General features: G+C 39.0%; 1 protein-coding gene across 1 annotated transcript in view; it reads left to right on the top strand.

Moving 5' to 3' along the window:
* The window catches only part of CFAP58 (cilia and flagella associated protein 58), an 85,277-nt gene that overhangs the window by 20,890 nt on the left and 46,863 nt on the right, over positions 1–17,524 (top strand). Inside the window, exons 9-11 of the mRNA XM_004468239.5 lie at positions 62–253; positions 12,154–12,315; positions 12,966–13,112. Coding sequence (XP_004468296.1) covers positions 62–253; positions 12,154–12,315; positions 12,966–13,112 — 501 coding nt within the window. The remainder of the gene's footprint in view (positions 1–61; positions 254–12,153; positions 12,316–12,965; positions 13,113–17,524) is intronic.

Here is a 17,524-nt window from a genome sequence, read left to right as displayed (position 1 = left end):
AGATAAATTAAAAAAACCCCTAACATTATGCGTAACATGGCTGCCTTGTTCTTATTTTTAGAATATGCTTAAGGCGGTCAGTGCCACCCAGAAACAGATCGACCTGGTGAAGCTCCATGAACAAGCCAAAAGGAACCTGGAAGAAGAAATTCAGAACTATAAGGATGAGGCTCAGAAACAGAGAAAGATCATCTTCCAACTGGAGAAGGAGAGAGATCGGTACATCAACGAAGCCAGTGACCTTACCCAAAGGGTAAGCCGCTCCTTGACGTTGTGGCACAGCACATGCACAGTCTGTCCTTGCATTTCTGAAGGTCACAAACTGTTGCAAAGACTTTTATTTAGATTTCAACTTGCAGTTTGCCTGGAGATTTAGGGCAATAGAGGTTGACACAATAGAAACCGTCCCCTAGCTGATCCTGGGCCACACTGTGAAACAGACAAGGCTTGTCCTTGGTGTTCTCCCATTTCCCCTTTCTGGACCCCTCTTCTAATACATGCTCCCACTCCCCACATGCCCTCCCCTTCCCTTCCAGGTTGACCTCACCATGGCCGATGGCCTTGCCATCTCTCAACCTGTTGCTCTCATCCCTACCTGTCCCCTCAGAGCAACAATTCCAGCTGGTTGTTAGGAGAAAAGAATCCCATTAAAATGGACTCAAATTAAGATATGAGTGCCTGCTGACATCAGCAAAGCATGTCGTGTGTTCAAAGAGTGTTTTTACTTTAAAGCTGTTGCTTACCTAAAATCCCCTCATTAAGTAGCTGAATTCTGAATCTCTGCTTCTTGTAAACGCTTAAGAGGGAGAAGATTTAAGGAGGGGCATTTAGAATGACTCAGGGATTAGGATTTTACTTTAACCAGCTGTTTTAGCACATCGCCTACATGCTTACATTAAGCAGAAGCAGCTAAACAAATATTCTCTCTCTCTTTTTTTTTCCGGAGGTACCAGGGATTGAACCCAGGACCTTGTATATGGGAAGCAGGTGCCCAACCACTTGAGCTACATCCACTCCCATGAATACTCTCTTCAGTGCATTCATAGATATCATAGAACATAGGGGATACAGAAAAATTTTAACTGAGTTTGGGAGAAAAGACTCATTTAATGAGTTTTTTCCCCTAGCAACATGTTGTCTGCTGTGCATTATAAGCCCTCTCTTCCATCTCCTCAACAAAATCTGCAGTAAATTCTGCAGTGTTCACCACTGCGCATGCATGTTTAAATTTTGTTTGTTTGGTTTTTTTTTTTTTGACTAGTATCTCAAAGAAGATAAGGGTGACAGCCTGCATTTGAGTTATAAAGGAAGTGGGAAACAAGCTTTACTAAAAGGAAATCTGCTTTTCCCTCCTAAACTTAATAAATGACAAACAGATACTTACAGACTGTAGGTTTGAAGGGGCATCAGTGCATATCCTTAGTCCATTTCTGGCTGGAAGTATCTTCCTTGTAATAGATCCCTAAGTGATTCTCATATCCCTGATTGGGAGCCATCTGAATAGAGCATATTTATCTTCTGACTTAATCATATTAGAAACTCCATTGATTGATTTACTGACTTTAAGAGGGCTAGATGTCAATTCAGGCCCTCAGATTCTCTAGCTCATTAGTCTCTGTAATAGCTTAAACTGTAACAAGTAATTTCCAAATCTCAGTGGTTTACAGCATCCAAGATTTATTTTTGCTCATATTAATGGCCTTCAAGGTCCAGCAATAGCTCTGCTTCCTGTCCTCTTTATTCCAGGCCAACCCTGCCTGGGATGCATTGACCTGTGAAAAAGAAACGAGTAAAATACTGGGACCTATTTTAGATCGTGCTGGCAAGTGATGGGCACTAGGCAACCCACCCATATTCTGCTAGCCAAAGCAAGTCACAGAGCCGAGTCTGACTGTCCTGGGCCGAAAGCATGGTCCTCTAAGGGAGGGCCCTGTAGAGTGAGGCAGCAAATGTATTCGAACATATAATATAATCCACTGCTGCCTCCTGCTTCTTCTAATCCTTCTCTCTCCATTCCAGGCTCCATCACACCACTATCAGTGCTACCTCTTAAAATTCCAGTCTGGTCTTATTATTAGTCCTGGGCTGACAAACCTCCATGGACTCTCATTCCTTGGGGCAGTGCTACCAAACATTTTTCAAATCACAGTACAGGTGGAAACTATGTGTGCAGCACATGGGAATACGAGGATGAGGCTGTTCAGGGGTGGAGGGGGCTAAGGCAAGGACAATAGCTGCCCAGGCTCTACCTGGTTCTCTCTACCCAAGTAGAGCTGATCAGTGTTTTGTCACACATCTGTAACCCATGTAAGGCACAGCAGCTGGGATACTCTCATCTATGAGATTAAGTTCAAGTTCTTTGTTGGCTCTTCCTTGAAAGTCTTTCCTCCCTGTCCCTGCATAGAAGTCTCCTATTCATCCTTCAAGATCCAGTTCAGATCCCCATCTCCTAGTTCAAGCCTTCCAGTCACAGCTAGTCACTCTCTACTTTATGCTCCATGAGGATTTGTTTATATCTCTAGAAGAGCATTTATCATCTCTAGTGTAACTATTTATTTGTTACATTTTACAGTGAGTTTTTGGAAGCAATCTCACTTATTTCTTTATTTTCATTTATCTTATTTATTTCTTTATTTTCAGTATCACTGGCATGAGGTAGACAACAGAAAAAGAAAACATTTATTAAACAAATGGATAGATGATGGGTGGTAAAAAGAATGCTGCCACCGATTTTAATATATGATTTGTATATTTTTCTCAGCTTCCTTATAAAGAGAGTTTCTCTGTTAAATGTTTTTCACAATTTCTGATATTTAACTTTGCAAAGATATAATGATCCACCTAAATAGTTTAAGTACAAGTTCTTCATATATTAGTCATCAACTACAACTTTCCTATCTTTTATTTAATCCCTGATGACATATATCAGTTGCTACAGCAACTTGTGTCATCTCTAGACTTCTGTGTTAAGGACACATGTGCCTTTTTCCCCCTTCTCCCCATATTTATTTATTTGCTTCCTTCAAATGGGCCTGCATGCACACACACACACACACACACACACATGTTCTCGTTCCTATAGACAGAAACTCCCTATTGTGCACTCTGTTTATAAGAGCTGAGGAATAATACCAAGGGTAGGTGAAGATGTCATGAAACTCACATTTTCATCTTCTTCTAGAGTGAGTACACATCATTCCAAATCTATCCTTTTGAAACAGCATCTTCTCTTCTAAGAATCTTATCTAAGGGAAAATAAGAAATGCAAAGAATATTCTTCAAAGCATAATTTATAACAATGAAAGATAAAAATGAGCCCAAATTAAAAAAAATTGGAAAGGTTAAATGAATTGTGCTATATTTGTTTGATTCAATATTATGTAACCATTAAATTCAGTTTTTTGAAAAAATATTCTTAAAAATTAGGAATGTGTTCACAATATAAATTGTTTAAAAACAGAATGTAAAATTATTTATATGGTTTGACCTCAATTTTGTCTGTATGCATAGAAAAAAGATTGGAGGCATACCTCAGTTGGGTGGTTTTGAGAATTATATGAATGAATATTTGTAAGGTATTAGAAAAATCTTTGGCACATAGTAAATGCTATGTAGATTTTACATAAACAAATGAATACATAAATTTGTTGATAGATCAGAGTGTTTCCTCAAAGGGGCATTTAAAAAAAAATTATTGTTTATTTATTTCTCTCCTCTCCCCCCCCAGTTGTCTGTTCTCTATGTTCATTTGCTGCTTCTGTTGTTGTCAGTAGCACGGGAATCTGTGTTTCTTTTGTTGTTGTTGTTGTTGTGTCACCTTGCTGCGTCAGCTCTCCTTGTGTGCGATGCCATTCTTGGGCAGGCTGCACTTTTCTTTCATGCTGGACGACTCTCCTTACGGGGCACACTCCTTGCACGTGGGGCTCCCCTATGCGGGGGACACCCCTGCGTGGCAGGGCACTCCTTGCGCGCATCAGCCCTGCACATGGGCCAGCTCCACACGGGTCAAGGAGGCCTGGGGTTTGAACCGTGGCCCTCCCATGTGGTAGACGGATGCCCTATCCACTGGGCCAAGTCCACTTCCCCAAAGTGGCATTTAAATGTTGTTATTCCCAACTTCTTGCTAAATGTCAATAAGGTGTAGAAAAAGATGAAGACAGCATCAAAGACCAGCAAAAAGCTTAATGCTAATAAAATGTAAGAGAACAAATGAGAATTATAAAAACAATAGCACTGAACTGAGAAAACCAGCTGGACCTCAACTCATAGTCCCTTGAATTTGCTTCATAAAACACTATCTGAGAAAAGCTAGAAAGGTGCTTCAGAATGATCCCACTATCACTTTTCTGTATTCCCGAAGAACTCATCAGTTGTCACTCCATCTTGCAGTAAGGCAAATATTGCAACCTAGAAAAAAGGGGGACAGGCAGTGGGGGAACTGGTAATGGCAGTTGACTCTCAGTAACTTCATATGGTTCAACATAGTAGAAGAAAATACAGAGAAAATGTTTGGTTCCTTTGATAAATATAGCAAAATAAAGCCTGGTGCCAAGTTTCCCCTAATGGAAAGAACAATCTTCCGTTAGCAGAATACCTTGATACCTGCTTTGGTATGAAAGGTGAGGCTCAGTGAACCGGAGCAAGACACTGTACCTATGAAGAAAAGTAGAAATTGGGAAGGGGACAAGGTTGAGGTCAGCATCGAGAGGGGAGGGGATGAGAAAGGATGAAGGAGGAGAGCAGAGAAGTGGATTTGGCTTAACTGATAGAGCATCTGCCTACCACATAGGAGGTCCAGGGTTCAAACCCTGGGACTCCTGGACTATGTGGTGAGCTCGCCCACACGCAGTGCTGATGTGTGCAAGAGTGCCATGCCATGCAGGGGTGTCCCCCATGTAGGGGAGCCCCACGTGCAAGGAGTGCGCCCCGCAAGGAGGTCCACCCCGTGCAAAAAAAAGTGCAGCCTGCTCAGGAGTGGCGCCATATACATGGAGAGCTGACACAGCAAGATGATGCAACAAAAAAGAGACACAGGTTCCTGGTACTGCTGACAGGAATACAGGCGGACACAGAAGAATACACAGTGAATGGGCAAAGAGAACAGACAATGGGGGGGGGTGAAGGGGAGAGAAATAAATATAAAATAAATCTTAAAAAAAAAAAAGAAAGAAAGGGGAGAACAGACAACACTGATGTCAAGCAGTAGGCTGGGGCTCTTGTGGAAGAGATGACCAGTGAGGAATTCTCAGAGGCAGGAGGGACTGAAGGATTGCTAGGAACAGGAATGTCCAGTATTCCATTTGAAGTTGGTCACTGTGCTATGTACTGCAAACCTCCAGTGAAAGTCTGCTTTTCTGCTGCAACTCTGTTGCTAAGATTGCACTTAGGGGAGGGCAGGAATGGGGTGGTGAGAAATGCGAGGTAACATCCTAGAAAAGGAATAGTACGTGCAAGAGACAAGACACCAACTGAGAATCCAGAATTTGATGGAAACAGGAAATTGAAGCCACAGATATATAGGAGAAATTTAATCTCCCAAGAACTCTTGGAGCTATTAGGAGGGATGCTGGGCTTCCTAGCACGTGGAATGGGAATTCTAGACATTTGTTGTTATGGTTGTGAAGGACAGAGTGACCCCAGGAGGACATAGGGCTGGGTGATAAGTCCAAGATGACATTACCTCTAGGAAAAAACCAAAGATGAAATAGAAAGGAAGAGATGGATACAGTAAGTAACGATTGTAAAGAAACCAAAACAAACAAAACAAACAAAAAAAGGCAGACTTAAAAATCCACATTGAAATCAGTAAAGAAAAGAACTAATGTGGTAAAGGAATCAGTGGAGCACAAATGGGGAGACTTCCCTCTAAACGCAGAGGAAAAAGATGAAAGGAATACAAAGTATTGAAGAGAAGATAGGAGATAAGAAGGACAGAAAAGAGAAACCTACCCATGGGTAATTGGTTTCTGATGGTGGAACTGAGCCCCAGATCAAAGATGTAATGAGAAGACATTGTCTGGAGATGAAGAAAGGAGTGTGTATATAGACTGACCATGTTCTGTTCAGTCTGTAGTCTCCCTTATAGCAATCTGGAGGAAGGTGTGTGTGTGAGTTGTTTTACCCAGAAGGATGGAGAAAAGAACTCTATTAGAATTTACAGGGAAGCAGGTGTGGCTCAAGCTATTTGGTCTCCGCCTACCATATGGTAGGACCCAGGTTCAATCCCTGGGGCCTCCTCATAAAAAAGAAATAGAGAAAGGATGCCTGCGTGGTGAGCCAGTACCTGTGCAGTGAGGCAAGTACCCGCACGGCGAGCCAAGTGCCCACACGAGTGCCCCCGTGGTGAGCCAGTGCTCGCGCAAGTGAGTCGTGAAGCCAGATGATGACGCAACAAAAGAGAGATTAAAAAAGGAAGAAAGAGAATCTACATCTAATGAAATAGAAGCCTAGTTAGATTTTTTTAAATAGGAAAAAATTTGGAAGGCAATATACCAATGTATTAATAGTGGTTATTTCTGCATGGTAGAGATACAGGTTAATTTTCCTTTTTTGTGATGTCTGTATTTTTTCAAATTTGTAAAATGAATATATATTACTTTTATATCCTGATAAAAATAAAGAAATGATATTAATAAAGCTTTACCCTTCATTCAAGGACCTAATCAAATTCCACTGTTCTCAAGGAGCCTTATTGAAACATCTCTAGTGCCCTTACTTGGTTTTCCTCTCTGGCAGTTGAGAAAATCCTGCATTAGTTTACCATTAATTGTATGTCTGTCTTATCCTACCTACTTGGTTCCTTGAAGAGCAAGTCTGATTCAATTTTGGGCTCTTCATATTACTTATTTACCAAACATGTTGTCATGTAAATGTACTATTCTAAGAAATAGAAATCTATATCAGAAATCTATATTAAATTCTTCTTCAAGAATATATTTACTTATCACTATGGGTGTGCCCTCCCTTTAAATTCATTTGAAATGTGTGGTCATGATGAAAGATTTTAACTGAATTATCCTCAGCATTTTTAGCTCTGAATGACTTTTGGAATGGTTTTTTTTCTGCTTCTGGACTACAAAAACGACATCCACATTTGCCTTCTGAGTCTTTCTGGTTTAGAGAAAGAAAGGGGGAATCTAAGATACTAAAAGTCTTATGTTACATTTTATTAATTTAATTTGGCATTTGCAAGTAAGAAAGATCTTCTTTTGTGCCAGAATTGGCTGGCCTAGAATCCCAAACCTTTTCTTATGTGTTGGTCTCAGTCACTGCTTGTCATAATAATGCTGCAGAAAACAGTGACTAAACCTCAAAGGCATATATGCTGCTCTATGCTGCTCTTGGCTGTGGGTTGCTCTGGGCTGTGGTTTGGGCCCAGTTCTGCTTCACATTTGTAATCTCATCTTCCTGGATATAAATTCTTCTCATGGTGAAAGGAAGGAGTGCAAAAGACAAACCCAACCACACAAGCACACTTCTGGGTCTACTTGCCTAAGGTCCTCTGATATCCTATTGGCTAATGCATGTCACATGACCAAACCCAACCTCAACAGCCTGGGGAGGGTGTGGGGATAAGGGAGGGAGTAAGTATTTGCTGGACCTTGAATTACTACAGGGTTTCAGCACTTTTTATTCTCCTGGTTTATCTTCTGTTGGGATCTGAATTTTACTCTTCAGATAAACTGCTCAGCACAAGGAATGGCATCATGAATTGTGGTCCACCATATTTACTACTTTCCAAACGTTCACAAATTCTAGGTAAAATAATGCCTAATTAATTATTAAATCTGCTGAAACATTTTGCCCACAGTACACTTGGTTCATTTCAAGACCTCTCTTTTTTCATTCTAAGTATTACGCTTCTGGCAATTTCCTTCCAGATATTTTACATGCCAAAAAGCATTTTTTCACTATGAATCCCTACCTGCAAATTTCTTAGCTCTTTCCTCATTTGCCTAAAACAATGTCAAGCAAAGCTCTTCTAGACAGAGCTTCCAAGAAATGAATAATAATGTGGCTTCAAGGACTTATTATAGAAGCAAGTAAGAAAAGTTAAAGTTGATCAAAGAAATATTGTCCACTGTATAGATAGCTTCATAATGAAATAGAACTCCAGTTTCTCTGATGTCCATTTGACATTTTATTCAGAGCATCCTTAATGGGGTAGAACCCGGATGAGACCCATCAAGGGGACATATACAAATTATTGGCTTTTCGTGTCCCAATGAGAGAAGTACAATGTGTATCATTACTTTCTTGGGGAACAGAAGTGATTCATAGAAACATTGAATTGATTTATTAAGAGCTAATTTAATGTAATATGGCATAATGTAACATTGTGAAAATCTATTGACATTTATTGTTTAAGTTACTATATGCTAGGTACTTATAATGACCTATATTAATATTTTCTCATTAATCCTTACAATTACCCTGTGAGGTAGACACTGTATAATCCCTGTTTTATGATATAACATAGTATAATATAATATAAAAAACAAGGGGATAGAAACACAGATATCCTTCTCTGAATTTAGGATAAAGGATAAAATAAGAATGCAAAATAAACAACAAACAAGGAAGACTTAAATTTTCATGTGCCTGTGTTTTCTGTTTTCAGAATGTGAGTTTTTCAGTTTCATTGTGAAGATAAAAGCATTGTCAGCATTCAAAGCATTGACATTGAGTCAGAAAAACTTATTTAAGAAGTTAATTGTACTGATATTTCATCAAATGCAAGTTAAAGTAGTCCAAATTCAATGACCTACTTTCTTATCCTGCCTCAGTCTATATGATATTTTGGCTATGCTGCAGATTTCCAGCATGTGTTATTGATTTTTAATTTACTTTTATTTCTATTGGCAGGTTGTTTTAACAGAAAAAGGTAGGAGTAGGTTATAAACTGGGACAGTACCCTCCTAGTGCATTGTAAGCATTTTTTGGGCTCCTCTAAAGTGAGCTGACATATGCGAGGAACTCCAACCCTCTGGCTGTAATAAAACTTTCTATATTTGGATGTGATTTATCTCATGAATTGGTTTGAGGTATCTGGAAGTGTAATCAATTAATTAAACTCCAGCCCCATAGCTGGCATTCTGCATCCTCTGATATACCATTTTTAACAGGGGACAGTTTGCTGACAAGAGGTTTTGCTACCTGAAAATTCACACATTTTATGAATTTTCAGCATTTGAACTTATATGTGATATTGGTTTTGAATGATTTCCATCCAAATAAATTGAGTCCTAACATTTAGAAATAAATTGCTTTGTAAATTGTCTTTCCCCTAGTTTCAATACTTAGGTTATTTTTTCATTGTCATTTAACTTCTGTGCTTTTGACCTTCTTGGTACCATGATAGGTTCTTCTTACTTCCAGCTTCAGAAACTGTGAAGCAAGTTTGTGATTTTGTGCACTTCCTGTGCAGAAACATGGACCATGTTAGGTGGATGGCTAAAAAGAGATGCCCTTGGCTGCATCCTTTCTCTGGAGCATTATTCTGTCTGTGCAACAAATTATTCTTGTTACAGCATCTCTCAAAGTGATTGAACAAGCAATTTTTTTCCTTTTTCTGATATGCTGCCTGATATTCTGAATGCTGATGATGCTGTTTAAAGTATCATCACTCTTTGTTTCACTGACCCTAAAGAGGGTGATGGCTTATCCAGAGAAAGGCTAAATTTTAAGCTAAGACAGTGCCTCATTCATTCAGTAGGTACTCTGTCCATTTTATGAAACTAAATAGAACCCAAACAAAAACCAGAGATTGATCTTACTTAAGAATATGTATTCAGAATCCCAAATAAAATTCTAGCAAATCAAATTCAATAATACATTAAAAGAATCATCTGGTATGACCAAAGAGAGTTCATCCTTTAGCTGCAAGGATAGTTTTCTATTAAGAAAACTATTACTGGCAGTGTGGAAATGTGAAGTGTTACAGTCATTTTGCAAAGCAATCTAGCAACATCGGTTAAAGTTAAATATATATATTTAAAGTTAAATATATATATTTGCCCTTTGAGTCAGCTATCCCACTCCTGCGAATCTCTCCCACAGAAATAAAAAAGTGCATGAGGAAATGTTTATTCCAGCATTGTTAATAGTGGCAAAAAAGTGGAAACAAAGTTAATGTCCCTCAGTAAAGGAGGAGTTGAATAACTGGTGATACATCCACCTGTAGAATATTATGCAGTCTTGAAAGAGAATGAATTAGGGCTGTAGCAGATGATTTCCACAAGTCATTATTGAGTGATAAAAGCACATAAAAGTATATAAAATAAAATTTCATTTGGCTTAAAAAACTCTGAAACCTAAAAAACAAAGGAAAGCAAAAAGTTAAAAGCCAAGCCAAACCAAACTAAAACCAAAACACCAAAAAAATATAGAAAGGAAAACAAACTCCTGTATTTGTGTACTTACCAGTTGGATAACTTTGGGAATTATATTAGTTCTTTGGATTTCAGTATCCTCCCTCTTTTAAAAAATCAGGATGGTAGTACACATCTCAGGATTTTTGTGATGAGTAAATGAGTTAATGTGTGTAAGTGCTTGATACATAGAAAGTACCTGATAAATATTAGTTATTCCAATTTATTTGTAGATTTGAATAGCATATGCAGAATTCAAAGAAAAATATGGAAGGATGCGTACTAGATTGTTAATCTAGTTATATTACATGAAGCTGAGGGGCTGATGTGGGTTAAGTGAAGAAGTGAGGTCAAAGTAAATAAGGAAAAGAAATTAAAGATATATTTCACATTTATGCATGTATTTTAAATCATAACATGTGGGAATATGTGTAAAGTGATCAACCTAAAATATTTTAAAAAGGAAAAATTATTAGAATATCAAATCAATGGATTCAATAAGAAAAAAGGTACAATATAATATATACTAAAAACATACATTGAGAGGCATATATTTAACCTCATCCTTCCTTCAATACTAGTTTAAGAAAACTTTGAAAGGCATCTCTTTAAAGGTATAAAGGATACATAGATATTTTAAAGATATTTTAAAGAGCACCATCAGCTCTGATGGAGAAACACTAGAGCAGGGGATCTCAGTGTAGTTCTGGAATACTAATTCCACAAGTGAAAAAAAAAAGGATTCTGTGGTCCAGTAATTTGGGAACATGTTACTTCAAACAAGTAGCCCCCCCTACCTGACTCCCAGTGAATATCAGCACGGTGCATGGCAAAAGTAGATGTTCCTTTTGTTCTTCAGGTTTCAGGTAAAATGTCGCTTCCTGACCTTATCTCAGGAATATCCCTTTCCCTCCACCCTCTGTCATGTTGCTCTGCTTTTTTCCTTCGATTATAACCAGTAATTAAGAGAACTCCACTACAGGTCAGTGAAATCTTAAGAATTTTCTCCTTATGTGTTCTAGCTGTTTTTTGGACCCTAGTTCCATTGATTTAATCAGTTTTCCTTGCTAAAATTTTTCTTCTTAAGGAATTTTTAAAAGAAGTCTGTCCTTAAAAAAAATCAATGTCTGTGGACTTTGCAGCTGAGAGTCATGATAATGTAGTTTCTGCTGTGTGGCTTGCTTGTTGAGCAGTACTGGTTCACTGTGGAGTTCTGTGCCTCGGTTTGTCATGCTTGCGAAGAGGAGGCAGTCATTCTTGCATCCAGAATGTACTCTTCATGAAGTCCTTCCCTGATGGAGCATGACGTTGATACCAGCAAGACAGCGTTATGATTGCTATCAATGTCCAAAAGGCCACTTTTCTTTCTCCTTGTTAATTCTGTGAAGCCGTGTGTGTGGCCAGGCAGCTAAGCTATCTCTTAGTGCATTGTGTTAAGATCAGTTTAAGCCTGTGGCTTTCTTTTTCTTTTTGGTGGATGGGCGGGGTGAACAGGAGGGAATTTCAGTATTGAAAGATTTTTTTTTCCCCTCTTGTGATCACAAAATGACTGTGTTAAAACCTTTATACTTGAGCAGAATTCCGGCAGAGATAAAAGGCATGTTTCCCCCTAATCAGTTGGGCTGAATTTCTGTGTTGTATGGCAGTATTATAACAACAGTCAGATTTTCTGATGACTGGCAGCTCTTCCCACCACCCTTAGATAAAAATCTCCAGCCTTGTCCAAAACTGATAATCACAGATAGGCTATTTGACCATTTTCATATACCTCTTTCTTTTCCAGGTCCTCATGAACATGGAAGACATAAAAATCCGTGAAATGCAGATTTTTGACTACAGGAAAAAAATAGCTGAATCAGAGACTAAATTAAAACAGCAACAAAACCTGTATGAAGCTGTGAGGTCTGACAGGAATCTGTATAGCAAAAATCTGGTTGAGGCTCAGGTAAAGAATAATATTTGTGTCTTTACCTTTTGATCCCTCTCCACCTTGGGTTTGAAACAGTTCATATTATCCTAATGGCAGAAGTTAGACTAGATCAAGAAAGAAATCTTGTGGTATTCACCTGAAAGAACAGATGTATTTACACAGAACTTTCAGGTTTGAAATTGAAATGACACAAGTTGTTGGGATAGTGGACAGCATGATCCTGCTTTTAATTATAATGTAGAATTGCCATTCTCCTCTAATTTTTAAAAACTGCTAATAGCCACTCAGAAGGTAGCAGCAGATTCTTGTCAATTAATTGCAGATTGCTTCACAACCTTTTTGTTATATTATTTGTTGTGCTTCTAATTCTTCTCATATAAAATGAGGAATAAGGTATCTATGTGTACATATATCATACATACATATGGCATATACATTATGTACACTTAATATATATCTCATGCGAATATTTTGAGAGCTAATGTTCTAAAGCTCTTGAGATTGATGGGCTCAAGATACAAAGGAATAGTTGAGTAGTAACTGGCCAAGAGGCCATTGTTTTGAGAGCACCTCCCTCAAAAGCTTTTGAATATGTATTGAATTTACACAGGGGCGATGATGCCTATTCAATTCACTTACAAACATTTCTCCTTTCATTTTGTTAGGATGAAATAACGGAAATGAAGAGGAAATTAAAGATTATGACCCATCAAGTAGATCAGCTGAAAGAAGAAATATCCGCCAAAGAGTCAGCACTGGTGAAGCTACATCTGGAGCAGCAGCGAATAGAAAAGGAAAAGGAAACATTGAAGGTACCAAGGACCAATATTCTATCTATTGACCCACTCGAGGCAGGTTCCTCTCTCCCTGGAGGCAGCAGGGGACAGGGAGGACAATCAAGTTTGTTATCCAAACCAATTCAGGCAGGGCGCCAGGAGGAGGAGTCAGGGATCCTAACTGGTGGTGCTCCCAGGTAGAGCAGGGGACAGTGAAGATGTGCAAACATGGTGCATTTCTACTGGCGGTCATCACATTGGTAGAAGAGACCTAACGTATCAGCAGCGCCCAAGAAGTCCTTGAGCTTGCAGGCTTGCTACAGTCCCTTTGCTCTCACAAACAAGTCCAGCCCTTGTGCCCACAGCAACCATCCCAGCCTCCCCTCTGGGCCTTCTGTAGGGTGATGCTGACAAGAGCTTTTGTGCCTCGGCTTCTAGTTGGTGGTCACATTATGGGCCAATGGTTTTTCTGCCTGAAATAGGCTGAACTACTGGTTGTCCTCACTTGGTTTGCCTTCAGCCAGGTTCATGACTCACTTTAACTCTGGGTGCCTCAGACCTTTGCTGCCCCTCTTCCTGAGGTTACCTCTGTCTTCAGAGACCTAACTAAGGCGCATCCCTTTAGATCTCGTAATTTAGAACTTTCTATGTCTAAGAACATTGTGTAAAGATTCTTTCTAAACATACATCACCAAAGATTTCAAATCCTCTAACCAAATAAATTTTACTGTGCACACCACTAAACCTAATATAGTTGCCTTTTTCCTATCCAATCCAGTAGGTTTCCCTTCTAAGGCATTTGACCAAAGAATCATTGTGCAATGTTTTGTGCTCATGCAGAATAAGTACTCATGGATGCTTATGAGCCACTTGCAGGAACTACTCACAAGAAATGAGAGACTGGGGACCTTTGTTTCTGCACATATTAGCTTTCAAAGATAATTCCTATCTTGAAAATGTGTATCTGGTGTTGGACAGCTTTAATGCCGTATTTCCTTGATTCTCAGATGTCATAGATTGAAACATGCACTCTCAATTTAATAATAGGTTTTGTCAATTTAATGATAGGTTTTCATAGACATAGAAGTACTATATAAAATTAACCTAAGGCACATCTTGTTTCAAGAAAGAGTAAAATGTGAAAAAGTACCTTTATTAAAAAATGTAGTGATTGATGTATTTTCCTCTCTGAAACGTTCATCTCTCCCCTCTCCAGTTTATGATAGAAAAAGAATAGAAACTTATGCATTATTTGTTTACATGTAAAGAGGCATACATACATTGTCTAAGATTTGAAAATATCTTGTGTACTTGTCCTTATTCTCCTTGTTCAAAAACTTAGTTTTGTAGGAGGCAGTTTATTACACCCTGGAGTTTGAAGAGCGATGAGGTTTATTTTTATTAAATGAATCAGGAGAGCCTCCATTATAAACATAGCTTCACCCACAGGCCTCTTGGATCCATGTTTGAAAGACTTCAGTGTAACTCCATTTGGAGAATATCTAGTACACCAACTCTTTCCTTTTAGAGAATGACAAGGATCCTGATCACTTTCCCAAGCAATAATTGATTCAAAAGATTAATTATTATCTCATAATGGGGTACAAGGTAGAACTGTCTTCTTTAAAATTCTGCTTTAGAATAAGCAATGTCCTATACAAAAGAGCAATTATTTTTAATTCCTCACAGTTTGACTTTGGTTAATGTTTGTTTCAATTTATTCATCTTATATAAAAACTCTTGTAGGCTTATTATGCCCTCCATTATATATCTCCAAAGAAGCATCATACTAAAGTAAAGAACAACAGAGTCCTGTTATTTGATCCTGGGTCAGCCGGCTTAGCAGGGGTAGACATCTAGGGTGATTGAAGGGTTTCCACTCTGCTGGTAGGCAAAGTCTGCTTAAATGGGGAGTCCTGGATCTGGGTAGCTTTGGGTCTTTGATTATAGGAAGATGACTGCTTTGACCTTAACTATGAAATTAGGAATCTTTTTTCCCAGCATTTCCCTTTAAGGCAAGAAGGAGGAACAGAGAAAGGATGCCTGCTTGATTTATTATTTGAAGTTACCCAAGGGTGACTTGCAATGGTGCTTCTATTGGATAATTTTGGCCTATTATTAAACCCATTTGACATTCTTTAGGAAAAAAAAATGTTGAGTGCGAGTCTCTTGACTTTTTTAGCCTGAAAATTTGAATCATGTTACACGTTGGTCTCTGGATTCATGCATGGTTTGTTTGCAAACCAAAACACTGGGGGGAAAGGACAGATTTTCCAGTAACTTCTCTTCCAGAGATGTTTAGCTTATTGTGAGTTTTACAAAGACACGTAGGTGCAAAATCCTGCCCACAGGGGCAAGCCCTGGCCTGCATGATAAACTGTGAGATGCCTTTTGACAGAACAATGCAATTTACTTCTTTCAAAGCTGACAAACGGTTGTCCACAGTAGGTCATCTCCATCCTCATTCATCCCTCTCAGAAAGAAAAATTTTGCTCCATCCATGTTTCTTTTCCTTTTTCAGTCTCTATCAGATTCTACAGCCCCAGGATTCTAGACCTTGTCAGCACATTAGTTATGACAGCATGTCAGGAGTCCTCTGTAGAAGTTGCTGTCTCTGGGTTCATCTGCCCCTCCATCCCAGTCTTGTTTCATCAGTACCGAAGGAGCCATCTCATTTGGAGTATCTGCCTTCCAGTCCTAACAAGCCCCCAAGTCAGTCTAGTCACCTCCCCAATCATCTCACATCAATCCGACAGCACTTTGATTCTCAGTGAATAATTCAGCAGCAAATTCTGTGTCCAGGGCTCAGCATCACATTAGCAACTGGCTCCAGGGCACCATCCTCATACTTAGTGAACTCTGTAGAAGGACATGGATGGGAGCTCTTGAAGAAAGAGTGAGAGAAACTAATTATTCTTGTGTCTGGAAGACTTCATTTGGTCCTACTTGTTTTCCTAGGTGTAAACAGATGGTTTCTGTGAAATCCAGTAAATAGAGGGATCATGAATGAATGAATGGGACTCTCATAAATATGGCTTTATGAGATATGATTTATGCTTGCATACAAATTAGGGATACATATTCCATAAACACCTATCACAAGACTACATAATTAGGGAGGCAGTGATGAAAGTGTGTGTCCTGCCATCTCATTACATCTTCATATCACCAATAACACTTTGATAGATGCTGAAACCTCAGTTCCTGCTTAGAATACTGCTTGATGGACTTTTGGGTGCACCAGCAGTTGTTAGTGTCTTTCCTGGATAAGACAGTTCAGATTTATAACTGCTAAATGCATTAAACCTAAGGTATTTTGTTGATGTTAACATTTGCTGCCAACATCTAATGCCACATCTTGTTTACAGCCCATAAATTTATGACATAAGGAGACCACTCAGAATTTTGATATATTATGAAAAAAAACCCATCCAGTAACGCCAAATGCATGAATGGTTTTACATTTCAGACAGATACTTTTACACACCGTTGATTGCATTTTAATATAACAGGAGTTCCATTTTGTTCTGCTAATGGATTCTGATCAGCTCTTGGCACTTAGGAACAGGGAAGTGAATGCTGCACATCTGGGAAAATAAAAGTTTTATTAAAGAAAGCATGAGCCAAACAGGTATTTTATTGCTGTCTCCACTGTCATCTTAAATGATTATAGAAGCAGAAAGGCTGGCTCTCCTCTCTCTTTCTTAACAGGCATTCCCCAAAGTAGTAAATGCTAGACCAGATCTTTTCTCAATAAATATTTCCTTTTGCTTATCCCTAAACCAAAACATATTTCATGAATGAACAAACAAAATGTCATAAAAGAAACTCTTGGTTTTATAGTAGCTGGTTGCATTTAGTTTGTGAAATTCCACATCTATTTCCAGGCACCTGATGGCTTCTACTATTTAGATACATTTGAGATATGGAATTAATGATTCTTGGTCTTCATGGGTAAGAGGCAGACCTTGATTAGAGTTGGGTTAGTTTTCTTTCATCTTGGTGACCTTTCTGGGGGGTGGGGAAGGGGTGTCTGAATACTTACTTGAAGGAAAGGTCATTCCTCTTTCACTGTCATTAGTGACCTGTAAGCCATTGCCAAGTTGATTCCTTATTATCATCTTGCCATCTCCCTTGTAGTTCCAGGCATGGGTTAAAGCAGGGCTCCTTCTCCCTGTTTTGCTTCTTCTTGTGCTAAACTGGTCTGTGATAACACCCGTCCTTCTCATCTGGGCATGGAACCTCTCAAGGATATGGTCCTCTCTCCGTTACTGTGGTTGACTCTCTGGGTCCCTGTTATTTACTCTGTATGGAGCCCTCGCCAGTCTGGCCCATCTGTTTCGCCAGCTTTACCTCCTGTTATTCCTAACTGCACACTCTGTAATTCAGCCCTGCTCTTCTTGGAACACACCAAATACATTATAGTTTGCATGCTATTGTTCAGGCAA

Source organism: Dasypus novemcinctus, chromosome 6 (assembly GCF_030445035.2).
Source record: "Dasypus novemcinctus isolate mDasNov1 chromosome 6, mDasNov1.1.hap2, whole genome shotgun sequence".
Lineage (NCBI taxonomy): Eukaryota > Metazoa > Chordata > Mammalia > Cingulata > Dasypodidae > Dasypus > Dasypus novemcinctus.
This window is presented reverse-complemented; position numbering and strand designations above follow the sequence as displayed.